General features: G+C 44.8%; 1 protein-coding gene across 2 annotated transcripts in view; it reads left to right on the top strand.

The window, feature by feature from the left end:
• Window positions 1–15,888, top strand: part of CREB3L1 (cAMP responsive element binding protein 3 like 1) — a 51,767-nt gene that overhangs the window by 25,408 nt on the left and 10,471 nt on the right. For both annotated transcript variants that reach the window (XM_072118812.1, XM_072118811.1), the window contains exons 2-9: window positions 6,496–6,709; window positions 7,174–7,322; window positions 7,815–7,890; window positions 8,134–8,291; window positions 8,402–8,551; window positions 9,941–9,999; window positions 10,172–10,240; window positions 13,669–13,768. In XM_072118812.1, the coding sequence (XP_071974913.1) occupies window positions 6,496–6,709; window positions 7,174–7,322; window positions 7,815–7,890; window positions 8,134–8,291; window positions 8,402–8,551; window positions 9,941–9,999; window positions 10,172–10,240; window positions 13,669–13,768 (975 nt within the window). The remainder of the gene's footprint in view (window positions 1–6,495; window positions 6,710–7,173; window positions 7,323–7,814; window positions 7,891–8,133; window positions 8,292–8,401; window positions 8,552–9,940; window positions 10,000–10,171; window positions 10,241–13,668; window positions 13,769–15,888) is intronic.

Below are 15,888 nucleotides of genomic sequence, written 5' to 3'. Positions count from 1 at the left end.
TTACCAGAATCAGTCAATGGCGTCTTGTAGTTCATGTTCTCTTAGGCCCCTTCCACACTAGCGTTTTTCACGCGCGATTTCTGCGCGTGCTTTTGACGCGCAGAACTTGCATTGAACTCTGTCCCATTGTTTCCAATGGGTCTTTCCTCATTTGCGTTGTTTTTCACGCGCGTGCTTGCGTTTGTTTTGACGCGCGTCAAAATCGCAGCATGCTCTACTTTTGCGTTTCACGCGCGTTTTTCCCGCCCCATTCAAGTCTATGGAGACGCATCAAAAAGGTATTGCACTCGCAAGCAATGCAAGTGCAATGCGAGTGCAATGCGTTTTAAACGGATGGGTTGCTAGGTGACAAGAATAATTCCCCTGCTCGAGATCGAGCATTTAATTAAAAAAACACAGTGAAGAACAGTGAAGAATAGAATAAAAACAGTGAACACAGTGAACACAGGATCATTTAAGTGAAAAACACAGTGAAGAACACAGTGAAGAATAGATTACAGATGTTCGGCACATCTGCTTACTTGTTGAGAGATACGCGCGGAACGGTGCAAACAAAATAGCATGTGAAGAACAATATATATGTGTGTGAAGAACACATTGCAGATGTATGGAAATATCTGCAATGTGTTCTTCACACATCTGCAATGTGTTCTTCACACATATATATTGTTCTTCACATGCTATTTTGTTCGCACCGTTCCGCGCGTATCTCTCAACAAGTAAGCAGATGTGCCGAACATCTGTAATCTATTCTTCACTGTGTTCTTCACTGTGTTTTTCACTTAAATGATCCTGTGTTCACTGTTTTTATTCTATTCTTCACTGTTCTTCACATCTGCTAACTTGTCGGGAGATAATATACGCACGGAACAGTGAAGAATAGATTGCAGATGTTTGTATACATCTGATAACTTATCAGAAGACATTCTTTTTCAATTAAATAAAACATTTTATTCCCGAACCATGGTCCCTTTGAAAAATGCTCGAGACTCCCATTGACTTAAAAAACGCGCTTGAAAAAGGCACCAAAAACGCAAAAAAAAACGTGAACAACACGCGCTTGAAAAACGCAAAAACGCTAATGACTCCAAGGAAAAATGGAAGAAAACGCAGCCAAAAATGTCAGTTTTTCACGCATTGCACCCTGACGTGAAATGCAACGCTAGTGTGGAAGGGGCCTTAGTGGGAACTATGGTTTGTTCTTTGGATGTTCTGGTTCTTCCTAATCCGTTGAATGACGTGCTGTTGATTGAAGGTTTCTTTATGAATTTCATGGGAAGAATCTATAGGGTCTCGCATCAGAATTTGGAGAAAATTTTTTTTAGGGCTACATTCTATAGAAGAGATAGATAAAATATAAGAGATAGATATACAGGCAGTTCCCGGGTTACGTACAAGATAGGTTCTGCAGGTTTGTTCTTAAGTCGAATCTGTATGTAAGTCGAAACTGTATACTTTATCATTGCAACCCCAGCCAAAAAATGTTTGGTCTCTGATAATTGGATTTTAAAACTTTTGGATTGTCATAAGAACCAGGATAACAATAAATCTTAATTTTTAGACACCTTTGATAGCTCTTACAGGGGATCATTGTATCTTGGGACTAAAATACAGTAAATGACCAACATCCAGAGGTCCGTTTGTAACTAGGAGTCGTCTGTAAGTCGGGTATTCTTAAGTATGTCGGATAGTTGTGTGCACAGCACATGTTCCTCCGGTCGTGCCTCTTACGTTCCCTCCTTCTGCTGTTCCCTATTAAATGATAATGTTACTTTTGCACAGTTTCACAGATCCTTAATATTGTCCCCGCGTATAACTGAGATAAGACTGTGTGGTCCCAGATGCTTAGATTTTCCATACTTGATCTTTTTTTCTTTCCATTAATTATAGTTTTTGTACAGTTTTTTTTTTTAACCAAAACGCTGAGGTGATACATTTCATGCTATATCTTTCTTGTGGTCAGAGCTCTATTATTACATTGCATAGTTTCCAGTGTTCTGCTCCATATCATAGAGCTACCTACCCTGAGTGCTAGGGCGAGCTAGTGGTAAGGCTTGGATAAGGGATAGGGGGAGCTGATGTCAGGGCTTGGATAGGGGATAGGGGGAGCTGATGTCAGGGCTTGGATAAGGGATAGGGGGAGCTGGTGCCAGGGCTTGGATAAGGGATAGGGGGAGCTGGGGCCAGGGCTTGGATAAGGGATAGGGGGAGCTGGTGCCAGGGCTTGGATAAGGGATAGGGGGAGCTGGTGCCAGGGCTTGGATAGGGGATAGGGGGAGCTGATGTCAGGGCTTGGATAGGGGATAGGGGGAGCTGGGGCCAGGGCTTGGATAAGGGATAGGGGGAGCTGGTGCCAGGGCTTGGATAAGGGATAGGGGGAGCTGGTGCCAGGGCTTGGATAGGGATAGGGGGAGCTGATGTCAGGGCTTGGATAGGGGATAGGGGGAGCTGATGTCAGGGCTTGGATAAGGGATAGGGGGAGCTGATGTCAGGGCTTGGATAAGGGATAGGGGGAGCTGGTGCCAGGGCTTGGATAAGGGATAGGGGGAGCTGATGTCAGGGCTTGGATAGGGGATAGGGGGAGCTGATGTCAGGGCTTGGATAGGGGATAGGGGATAGGGGGAGCTGATGTCAGGGCTTGGATAAGGGATAGGGGGAGCTGGTGCCAGGGCTTGGATAAGGGATAGGGGGAGCTGGTGCCAGGGCTTGGATAAGGGATAGGAGGAGCTGGTGCCAGGGTTTGGATAAGGGATAGGGGGAGCTGATGTCAGGGCTTGGATAGGGGATAGGGGGAGCTGATGTCAGGGCTTGGATAGGGGATAGGGGGAGCTGGTGCCAGGGCTTGGATAAGGGATAGGGGGAGCTGGTGCCAGGGCTTGGATAAGGGATAGGGGGAGCTGATGTCAGGGCTTGGATAGGGGATAGGGGGAGCTGATGTCAGGGCTTGGATAGGGGATAGGGGGAGCTGATGTCAGGGCTTGGATAAGGGATAGGGGGAGCTGGTGCCAGGGCTTGGATAAGGGATAGGGGGAGCTGGTGCCAGGGCTTGGATAAGGGATAGGAGGAGCTGGTGCCAGGGTTTGGATAAGGGATAGGGGGAGCTGATGTCAGGGCTCAGATAAGGGATAGGGTGAGCTGGTGCCAGGGCTTGGATAAGGGATGGGGGGAGCTGGTGCCAGGGCTTGGATAAAGGATAGGGGGAGATGATGTCAGGGCTTGGATAAGGGATAGGGGGAGCTGGTGCCAGGGCTTGGATAAGGAATGGGGGAGCTGGTACCAGGGTTTGGATAAGGGATAGGGGGAGCTGATGTCAGGGCTTAGATAAGGGATAGGGTGAGCTGGTGCCAGGGCTTGGATAAGGGATAGGGGGAGCTGGTGCCAGGGCTTGGATAAAGGATAGGGGGAGATGATGTCAGGGCTTGGATAAGGGATAGGGGGAGCTGGTGCCAGGGCTTGGATAAGGAATGGGGGAGCTGGTACCAGGGCTTGGATAAGGGATGGGGGGAGCTGGTGGTAACGCTCAGATAAGGGATAGGGGGAGCTGGTGCCAGGGCTTGGATAAGGAATGGGGGAGCTGGTACCAGGGCTTGGATAAGGGATGGGGGGAGCTGGTGGTAACGCTCAGATAAGGGATAGGGGGAGCTGGTGCCAGGGCTTGGATAAGGAATGGGGGAGCTGGTACCAGGGCTTGGATAAGGGATGGGGGGAGCTGGTGGTAACGCTCAGATAAGGGATAGGGGGAGCTGGTGCCAGGGCTTGGATAAGGAATGGGGGAGCTGGTACCAGGGCTCGGATAAGGGATAGGGGGAGCTGGTGCCAGGGCTTGGATAAGGGATAGGAGGAGCTGGTGCCAGGGCTTGGATAAGGGATAGGGGGAGCTGGTGCCAGGGCTTGGATAAAGGATAGGGGGAGCTGGTGCCATCCGCCTTGATCCCTCCATGTGCAGTGTACAAGAGCATGGATCTCATCTTCTAGGACCCTGGTGTATTCGTCACCGTAATAGGCTCTTGTTTGCTATTGATGCACCACAGTGATAAGACTTGACACATCTAGACCAACAGCCCCCCATCTACTATTTGTCATCCTCCCATTGTTTGCAGATGTCCCGATGCCTCTAAATCATCACTATGGAGCTGGTTTTCTCTCATTGCACCAGTGCTATTTCGTAGCATGTCTACTGTCGCCTATTGTGTCCTAAATGTGTTTTTTCCTGGAAGACTTATTAAATAGGACTTGGCTCTTTTGCACCTCTGGAAAATTGTCTGCAGACGCCCATGTCTCTAGTCACTGCTCGGTTATGTGCAGGGTGGCAGAGGACTTGTGTTTTTTACATTTTCCCTGGAGCTTGTCTATATTTAACCATTCCTGTATGTATAAGATTACTGGTTTCCTGTCCATATGAAGCCACCCTACCCAGATCCAGATGGGTCGTCAGGTGTGTGCAGACATCTGGATGAGAGATGCATGGATGCCCGCCACATGTGGGCATTGTGCTCTGATATTATCATGTATTTATAGTATGGAGACTCAAGTATACTTGTTATCACTGATGAATATCCTACTCTGTATGTATATGAATTTAAAGGAATTTTCCATCAAAATAAAATTATATGTAATATTGCTCAGCAGGTTCTCTAAAAATCTAAAACGCCTCTCATGGTTACCCTGCTGCCACCTTCCTGACCCTTCCTATCTACTCACAGCTCTGTGCATTATGGTACATTGATGATGTCCCGATATAGGGACTTGCTATTGTTTCAGCCAATCGCTGACTATAGCATGGCACCATTACAGATAGTGATTGGTTGTAGTGGGGACATCCCACTCCAGGAAGTGCGGAGCAGCGGGATACTGGGAATTGGTGGGGACAGAGATGCAGGGGATGAGGTGAGGATGACTTTTACTTCTGTGCTTGAACAGAGGAACATTAGAGATAATTTTTTTTTCATGTAACAGTGTTGGTGTAAGAGAGGTCCCCTCATAGGTGGATTCCTACCCGGAGCCTCATAGATGGACCCCTAACATGAGCCTCATAGATGGACCCCTAACATGAGCCTCATAGATGGCCCTCTAACATGAGCCTCATAGGTGGACCTCTAACATGAGCCTCATTGGTAAACCTCTAACATGAGCCTCATAGGTGGACCCCTAACATGAGCCTCATAGATGGACCTCTAACATGAGCCTCATAGGTGGACCTCTAACATGAGCCTCATTGGTAAACCTCTAACATGAGCCTCATAGGTGGACCCCTAACATGAGCCTCATAGGTGGACCCCTAACATGAGCCTCATAGGTGGACCTCTAACATGAGCCTCATAGATGGACCTCTAACATGAGCCTCATAGGTGGACCCCTAACATGAGCCTCATAGGTGGACCTCTAACATGAGCCTCATAGATGGACCTCTAACATGAGCCTCATAGGTGGACCCCTAACATGAGCCTCATAGGTGGACCCCTAACATGAGCCTCATAGGTGGACCCCTAACATGAGCCTCATAGGTGGACCCCTAACATGAGCCTCATAGGTGGACCCCTAACATGAGCCTCATAGGTGGACCCCTAACATGAGCCTCATAGGTGGACCCCTAACATGAGCCTCATAGGTGGACCCCTAACATGAGCCTCATAGGTGGACCCCTAACATGAGCCTCATAGGTGGACCTCTAACATGAGCCTCATAGGTGGACACCTGACATGAGCCTCATAGGTGGACCCCTAACATGAGCCTCATAGGAGGACCCCTAACATGAGCCTCAAAGGTGGACCCCTAACATGAGCCTCATTAGGTGGACCCCTAACATGAGCCTCATTAGGTGGACCCCTAACATGAGCCTCATAGGTGGACCCCTAACATGAACCTCATAGGTGGACCTCTAACATGAGCCTCATAGGTGGACCTCTAACATGAGCCTCATAGGTGGACACCTGACATGAGCCTCATAGGTGGACCCCTAACATGAGCCTCATAGGTGGACCTCTAACATGAGCCTCATAGATGGACCTCTAACATGAGCCTCATAGGTGGACACCTAACATGAGCCTCATAGGTGGACCTCTACTATGAACCTTATAGGTGGACCTCTAACATGAGCCTCATAGGTGGACCCCTAACATGAGCCTCATAGGTGGACCCCTAACATGAGCCTCATAGGTGGACTGCTCCCATAGCCCTCATAAGTGACCCCTAACACGAGGCTCATAGGTGGAACCCTAACATGAGCCTCATAGGTGGACCTCTACTATGAACCTTATAGGTGGACCGCTACCATAACCCTAATAGGTGACCCCTAACATGAGGCTCATTTGCTTCCCATAAAAGTTTGGTCATATATGCTATTGATTATATCAGTTCCTATGAGAATACTCTTTGGCGTATTCCACTGTATGAGCATATGTTGTGGATATGTTCCCATGAAAATTCTGACCCATTGTCTTCACAATTACAATTAAAAGCCACATTATAATCGTTACGCAATTTCTCCCCCAACAGCATTTCTCAGAAGCTCTGGATGAATTCTCCAATGACCTATTCAATAGTTTCTTTGACGACCCTCCTCTCCTGGATCGAGATTCCTTACTGGATATGGAGGTTGAAAGTCCTACTGCACCCATACAGGTTGAGCACAGCTACTCACTGAGTGAGGACTCCGCTCCACAAAGTCCTGCCCTCACCATCAAAGAAGAAGATGAAGACAGCCCAAGCGGTAGGTCTCCTTGTGCCCCAAAAAGTGAAGCATTGACCTCAATGACAGCGGTCACTGTAGACTTTCTTCTCTTCTTTTGGGCGCCTAAATTTTGTCAAATTTTGGATGATGCCTACAAGGAAAAGTTGACAATTTAGCTTGTATGGCCAACTTTAGTCAATACATGATGCACCTCGAAGTACCAAGTCAAGGTATAAGTTTGGGAAACTTGAGAATGATAGTTCATACTTTAGAACATTCCAAAGAATAGTTACAAACCTATTCAGACACAACATGGACATACAATAAGAAGTGGTCTATACCATTGTAAATATAGTGGTATATATAGAGGATGGGGAGATCTTGGACCTAAATTTCTGAAGGATCTTCAATGGTGGAAGCCCCAAGGATCAAGCCCAATTCTGGCTTGTTATGGTGGTCCTTCTAAACTAGATGTTTATATCCTTACTATTTCTCACACACAGAACCGGGAAGTGCGGTCTGGGCCTTGGAGCATGAACTCTGCTCTCTACTGGTAAAGCAGGAACAGAATCTTATACAACAAGTAGAACCCATACATCGGAGCGTGTCCCTAGAGCAAGACCCCGGCCTGGGGATCCTACAGTGTGAGGAGGTATGTATGAGTAGAGGATGATCTATAACATATATTATAACTACCGAATTTGCCGGACTATAAGGCGCACTGGATTATAAGGCGCACCATCAATAAATGCCTGCTAAACCGTCTAGGTTCATATATAAGGCGCACCTGATTATAAGGATGAATGACCAGCAGGTGGCAGACCTGTGCACAGCTCAAGGCAGCTGTTATCTTTAAGTTCGGTTCATATATAAGGCGCACTGGACTATAAGGCGCACCTTTGATTTCTCAGAAAATCTAAAGGGTTTTTTGTGCGCCTTATAGTCCGAAGAATACGGTAGCAAGATTCTACTAGTACCATCATTATAGTTCCTCTAAGACTAGAGTCCAGGTTCTTCATGGTCGTGACCCCCATGCTGAAGTCATGATGAGAGTTCATGGGAGTTGTAGCTTTGCAACAGCTGTAAATTGAACCCTCCTTGTGCAAATAAGCCGATGTAAAAACTTAATTTTTGGATTTTACAGAACATTCCCCGAAATTCCATATCACAAATAAAAGAAGAGCCGGGAATACCAAACCACTTGCTAAACGTAACACAAGGTAAGTGTTCATAAACGCATATAACTGTATTATTTATTGTGTTTCGTTTTGATATGGTTGGACATTAACAGTAAAGTGACTCCTTTTTCACCAAAATGGATCCCAAAGGGGGCAGAATTCATGAAAATAAACCCCAAAAATGGATATTTCTGAGTTGTTTCATGGATATTTAGAGGGAGTGGCTTAAAATTGGGTTAGATGTTTGTGAATATGACAGATGTGTTATACCCTTTCCTACTCTAGATGTGTTAGGGGTCATGCCTCTCACCCCACCCAGTAGTCATAGCAGTGATAGTGATGGATCTCAAAGTCCTCGCTCCCTTCCACCCCCCAGTCCAGCCCGTCCAGCAGCGCGGTCATCTCACGCCATCTCCTCATCGCCACTTCTCACCGCCCCACATGTAAGTCTTATTGGTCGCACTTTTCTTGATGTTCCTTGTGTGTAGAAAGTATTTTTGTCAGATTTTAAATATTAAATTTATTAAATATTTTGGATTTTTATGTTGTTTAGAAACTCCAGGGCACATCAGGACCTCTCATGCTGACAGAAGAGGAAAGACGCACATTGGTGGCTGAGGGATATCCGATTCCTACCAAACTCCCCCTCACCAAAACAGAAGAGAAAGCCTTGAAGAGAGTGCGGAGGAAGATTAAGAACAAGGTGAGGACGGGGCCTCTGGAAATCTCCTAAATGGCTGCATTCACAGCCTGTGGAACTGGACCCATATGTTGGTCTGATCCCATAGACTGTATATATTGCATAGGATGGGAGTCCTTGCATCATGGAAATGGACCCAACATTCTGATCCCGTGGATTGTACATATTGCACAGGATGGGAGTCCTTGCATTGTGGAAACTGATCTGTATTCCGATCCCATGGACTGTCCATATTGCACAGGGTGGGAGTCCTTGCATTGTTGAAATGCATCCGGATTCTGATCCCGTGGACAGTACATACTGCACAGGATGGGAGTCCTTGCATCTTGGAAACGGATCTGTATTTTGATCACATGGGATTCGGAAATATAATGCAAGGAGTCTCTGTCTGTCGGCTGAACTGGAGAATCGCCACAGTTTTTATAGTAGTGGCGATGCATTTCATCCAGAAGACAGGGACTCCTTGTATCGTATTTCTATATGGTATAAGGACTCCCCTCCTGTGCAGTATGTACAGTCCATAGGATCAGAATACGGGTCCATTTCCACAGGTTGCACACATTACCATGCAGCCAACCTTACCTAGAAATCCTGATGCTAGCCTAGGGGGTCCATGAATCATCGATCACTATACATAGAACATCAAGCCAGTATGCAGAAAAGCAATGTAGAGGTCAAGAGTTCTAGGGCACCCATTTATTTCTGAAACATAAGTAAAAAGTGACATGATCTGATACCAAACTGGGGTGGAGGTCCTATTCCGGCTATGTACGGAATTGGACCTCCATCTTGAAAGCTGCCATATTGGATCACGGGAAAATTATCCCAGTCGGAAGGTGGTCATGTAACAGACCAAAGACCAGAATTGTCTCAGAAACAGATTGCCACAATCAGATCTGCAATATCTGTAATATCTGCAAAGAGTTTGTATATTTTCTCCGTGTTTGCGTGGGTTTCCTCCGGGTCCTCCGGTTTTCTCCCACACTCCAAAACATACAGGTAGGTTGATTAGATTGTGAGCCCCATTGGGGACAGGGACTGATCTGGCAGGTCTGTGCAGCGCTGCGTAATCTGTGTGCGCTATATAAATAAAGAATTATTATTAAATCAACACGTCACATAGCTGTGCATTAGAATACATAGAAGAGAGTAATACCTACAGATAATGTTAAGCTGAACCCCTCATTGTCCTTTATTGGGAGGAAGGGTAGGTCCGTCGCTAACCTTGTGACCGCAGGTTCCCACCCCCCATGTGGTGGAGAGATGGGATGAATTAGACCTGGGATCCTTCCCACGGGTCCCGTAACAACTTATGGGATTGCAATTATGTCGGACATTGCAGACGTTTCTTAGCTTTGGTCTATTCTAAGCCGCGTGTTTTCTTTTCCGTAGATCTCAGCCCAGGAGAGTCGGAGAAAGAAAAAGGAATATGTGGAGTGTCTAGAAAAGAAGTGAGTTATGAAATGTGTGTACATCCCTCGCTCCAGTCACTGTACAGCGATATAGACCCTCGCATGTCACCCGTGTATCCTAGAGAATGTATCCACCTGTGTGATCCAAGTGTTACTGTGCAGCGCTTCACCTGCGGCCATTGTGTCTTACGGCTGTTCTGCTCTCTCCTAGGGTCGATTCATTCACATCACAGAATAGTGAACTGTGGAAAAAAGTGGAGACTCTGGAGAACGCCAACAGGTGAGACGCATCCCGGAGCTTCCTACGTGGAACGTCTAGTGATGTCCTGAACTACATCACCGCAGAATACCCTGGTAGCCAATAACCTGCCTTGTATCCTAGAAATAGCTTATCCAAAGTAGAATTATTGGTAAAGCACCAAGATTCTAACGTTCTTTGAGGTCAAGCCATTTCCTTTTTTTTTGCAACTGGATGTTGCATTAGAAGTTTCATTGAGAAGCCAAATCGGGGATCTTCTGCTTAGCTCAGTAATTAAGAGTTAACAGGAGCGCTGGAGGACCCGACCCAGGGCATTGCGCGAACATCCAATTGATTTTGAAAGGTGATGTGTAATTCTCACTTTGCCCTGTGGTGGCGCTGATGCAGGATTCAGCAGCAAAATGACCTGTTATAAACTTATGGAGGATAATCCAGCAGGACCAGATATCCTCTATGTGTAACATGGGTCAAGGAGTCCACCAAAAGTCTTATAGACTTATAGACTCTTGAAGACTAGAGGAATCAGCTAGAGAATTTATTGATTCTAGAGAGACTTCCCGGAAGAGCTGCTCATGCATCGCTGCCCCTGCACATGACAGGGTCAGGGAAGTTCATTCTTGAAATGGATGTGGTTCCTGTAGATAGATATTCCATAATGTGCCCCATAAATTTTTGGAGTCAGGGGCTTAACCAGGAATGGCAGGGCCCCGTAGCAGACTTCTAAATGGGGCCCATCTTCCCCTTAAAAAAGTACATACTCATATACTCATACATGTAAGTTACAATCATACACATTCATACACTCAAATATATACACACATTTTTATATACATACAGCATATACACACCATATACACAGATTAAGTATATATACACAGATAAATACAGCATATGCACACACCATATATACATACATAGAGCATATAAACACATAAATACAGTATTTACATACCATATACACAGATACAGATTATACACAGATACAGTATATACACACAGCATATACACACATAAATACAGTATATACACACCATAGATACACATACACACAACATATACACACCATATATACATACAAATACACATATAAATACAGTATATACACAGATACACACACCATATACACACCGTATACACATATACAGCATATAAACAGATAAATACAGCATATACACACCATATATACATACATATACACACACCATATATACATACAAACAGCATATACACACATAAATACACTATATACACAGATACACACAGCATATACACAGGTACAGATTATACACAGATAAATACAGTATATACACACAGCATATACACACAGCATATACACACATAAATACAGTATATACACACCATAGATACACATACACACAGCATATACACACCATATATACATACAAATACACACATAAATACAGTATATACACAGATACACACACCATATACACACCGTATACACATATACAGCATATAAACAGATATATACATACATATACACACACCATATATACATACAAACAGCATATACACACATAAATACACTATATACACAGATAAATACAGTATATACAGACCATATATACACATACACACATCATATACAGACCATATATACACATACACACATCATATACACAGATAAATACAGTATATACACACCATAGATACACATACACACAATAAATACACACCATATAAACATACAAATACACATATACAGGAGCCACATTCTGTCTAAAGTCATATCCATGGTGGTGTATATGGGTTCCGTTTTTGCAAATGCCCATCTGGGCAGTGACAGATTTGCTTTGGGCATCATGCATATGGCAGAACAAAGTGTCATCATTGTACCATGAAATAAATCTGAATAGAACATGACAACCATTTTGTTATGTAATGAAATCAGATTTATACTGAGAAGCGCCTCATACAATTTTATTACTGTCATATTACGGGTCCATATAATTCGGCTATAATATGACCACGTGCATGACGCCATAACCAGGCCATTGGAAATATAATAAACAGCAATTATGTCATCCCTTCTCTTCTGCTCAAAACCAACACCAAAAGGGGGAATTTGAGCCAAATCCCAGACCCAGTGCAGGGGCGCCAATACCTCCCGGACAATAGTAAACTTAAAATCCCATCCGGCATGACCCACTAAATCCGGACTGTCATGTGGGGATAGGATCCTGCGTTGTATTATTTTATTGACCTTACAACACATTGGCTTTGTAATAGGTCTTATTTTTAACCAGAACAAACTTGACTGAAGTTTGGAAAATTTAGAGGGAAAAAAATAGCAGTCAAATGTTTACTGGGTATATTGGGTCATGCTGGAAGATGTATAACCGGGCTTTGTCTCCAAGCGAGAACAAACTTTAAAAACTGGGCAAGAAAGTAAAGTTGATAGTTGGAAAAAGTAAGAGTAGAGCGCCATCTACTGCTGACAGATTGCAATGACTTGTTAGGAACTTTGTTTCTATTTCTGGGAAAGTTTACATTATATTGTTGCAAATATAGAAAGTAGGCTATGGACCCATGATGCCACGAGACTTGGGTCTGACCCTAGGGAGTCATCCTAGCGACCTTGTTGATATATATAATTTGACTCTCATATTGGAGATCTGGGTTTCACTGTGATGAGACAACAAAGACAAGAAAAATGGCTCACAGCTCTGTGATCAGGGTCGGCGCCAGCACTGGGCATACCTGGGCAAGTGTTGGGGGCCCAGAGCTGCTGGGGGAGCCCACATAAGGCTGTGCATAAGGAATCCATGGTAGTGAGGGGGTTGTATCTAATGAATTCATAGCTTAGCCATGAGGGGGTTGTTTGGAATGATAAACTAGGGAACATTTTAGGGAACAGGTTTAGTTTCTGAATTTTTAATACTGCCATGTGAGTTTACTGCAAAGGGGCCCACTGAGGCTCTGTCACCAAGGGGCCTAATGAAACCTGGAGCCGGCCCTGCCTGTGAAAAAAATTGTTTTAATATGTGCAAATAAATAATACAAAAGAGATGAGCTGATGCATTTGAAGCATCAAGTGCTCTTAGGCTTAGCGTAACAAAATGTGTCACTGTAAGATTTTAAAAACTATGGAGCTTCCGATCAGCGATACCCAAAACCACGGGTCACGTAATCCAACACAAAATCTGGTTACAAATACTGATAGGAAGCACTGGGGGATTAAAAAGAGAAAAGAGCCATAGACAAGCTGAGGTCAGGGCAGGTGGACATCAAGAGTCCAGATACAAGTCATAGGTCAGGGCAGGCGGAAACAAATGACCAAAAATCACCCAAAAAATTAGAGATAAAGCTGGGAACAGATACCAGCAGAACCAAACACCAACTTCTGGAGTGACAGCATATAGTTCCATCTTCCATATAGTTACGTGACACAATCTAGAATGTGACTGACATTGTATTCTGTCCCCCAGGTCTCTGCTGCAGCAGTTACAGAAGCTCCAGGCTTTAGTAACAGGAAAAGTGCCAAGACCCTGCAAACTCGCAGCAACCCAAACCGGAACTTGTCTTATGGTAGGTCCTATGATAACATGACCTCTGTGATGGTGGAACAATGTGGTGGCTGACCTTTATCACCTTTGCACTTTGGAGACCTCCCGGTGTGTGACTTCTGCAGTGCGACTACTCCTATGTGTACATTACAGATACAACTGAAAGCAGAAGATCCCATACAATATATATAAAGACACATATGATGATTTTCTCACTATCTGACATGAAATCGGAATAAACCTTACCCTTTTTAGGTCAATTAGGATTACCAAAATTATTTAAATTTGACAAATGCCAGAATAATGAGAGATAGAATTTTTTAAGGCGTTTTTATGACTTTCTGCAAAGTCTAAAGTTTCCAAAGGTCCTGAAACTGCAGATTGAAAGCAGGTAGAAAGGACACATCCTCCATTCCCCAAGAAGCTGATTCTAGTACCAGATGTAGTGATTGCAGACTTGTACAGGCTATAATATTCATACAGCCCAGGAAACATGGTGGTCTTACTCCACCCATGAACCCAGAAGTGTCCAGGGGCATCTTACTTCACTATTCTCATTGCAAACACATGCAAAATTTATCAGACTGAAAAAACATGTGTAAAGTGCTGGGTAGGAGGTCAGGAGATCAGCGGACAGCTGTTAAAAGTGTCTGACCACCTTAGTAAGAGATCCGGTGTCTGACTGTATGTTCTCCAAAGGGGCTGCACTACTGACTGTATGTTCTCCAGAGAGGCTGAACTACTGACTGTATGTTCTCCATAGTGGCTGTACTACTGACTGTATGTTCTCCATAGTGGCTGTACTACTGACTGTATGTTCTCCATAGTGGCTGTACTACTGACTGTATGTTCTCCATAGTGGCTGCACTACTGACTGTATGTTCTCCATAGTGGCTGCACTACTGACTGTATGTTCTCCATAGTGGCTGCACTACTGACTGTATGTTCTCCAGAGAGGCTGAACTACTGACTGTATGTTCTCCATAGTGGCTGTACTACTGACTGTATGTTCTCCATAGTGGCTGTACTACTGACTGTATGTTCTCCATAGTGGCTGTACTACTGACTGTATGTTCTCCATAGTGGCTGCACTACTGACTGTATGTTCTCCATAGTGGCTGCACTACTGACTGTATGTTCTCCATAGTGGCTGCACTACTGACTGTATGTTCTCCATAGTGGCTGCACTACTGACTGTATGTTCTCCATAGTGGCTGCACTACTGACTGTATGTTCTCCATAGTGGCTGCACTAGTGACTGTATGTTCTCCATAGTGGCTGCATTACTGACTGTATGTTCTCCATAGTGGCTGCACTACTGACTGTATGTTCTCCATAGTGGCTGCACTACTGACTGTATGTTCTCCATAGTGGCTGCATTACTGACTGTATGTTCTCCATAGTGGCTGCACTACTGACTGTATGTTCTCCATAGTGGCTGCACTAGTGACTGTATGTTCTCCATAGTGGCTGCACTAGTGACTGTATGTTCTCCAGAGAGGCTGCACTAGTGACTGTATGTTCTCCATAGTGGCTGCACTACTGACTGTATGTTCTCCATAGTGGCTGCACTACTGACTGTATGTTCTCCATAGTGGCTGCACTACTGACTGTATGTTCTCCATAGTGGCTGCACTACTGACTGTATGTTCTCCATAGTGGCTGCACTACTGACTGTATGTTCTCCATAGTGGCTGCACTAGTGACTGTATGTTCTCCATAGTGGCTGCATTACTGACTGTATGTTCTCCATAGTGGCTGCACTACTGACTGTATGTTCTCCATAGTGGCTGCACTACTGACTGTATGTTCTCCATAGTGGCTGCATTACTGACTGTATGTTCTCCATAGTGGCTGCACTACTGACTGTATGTTCTCCATAGTGGCTGCACTAGTGACTGTATGTTCTCCATAGTGGCTGCACTAGTGACTGTATGTTCTCCATAGTGGCTGCACTACTGACTGTATGTTCTCCAGAGAGGCTGCACTACTGACTGTATGTTCTCCATAGTGGCTGCACTACTGACTGTATGTTCTCCATAGTGGCTGCACTACTGACTGTATGTTCTCCATAGTGGCTGCACTACTGACTGTATGTTCTCCATAGTGGCTGCACTACTGACTGTATGTTCTCCATAGTGG

Source organism: Engystomops pustulosus, chromosome 7 (genome assembly GCF_040894005.1).
Source record: "Engystomops pustulosus chromosome 7, aEngPut4.maternal, whole genome shotgun sequence".
Classification (NCBI taxonomy): Eukaryota; Metazoa; Chordata; class Amphibia; order Anura; family Leptodactylidae; genus Engystomops; species Engystomops pustulosus.
The sequence above is the reverse complement of the archived record's forward strand: the minus strand, read 5'-3'. Positions and strand labels throughout refer to the sequence as shown.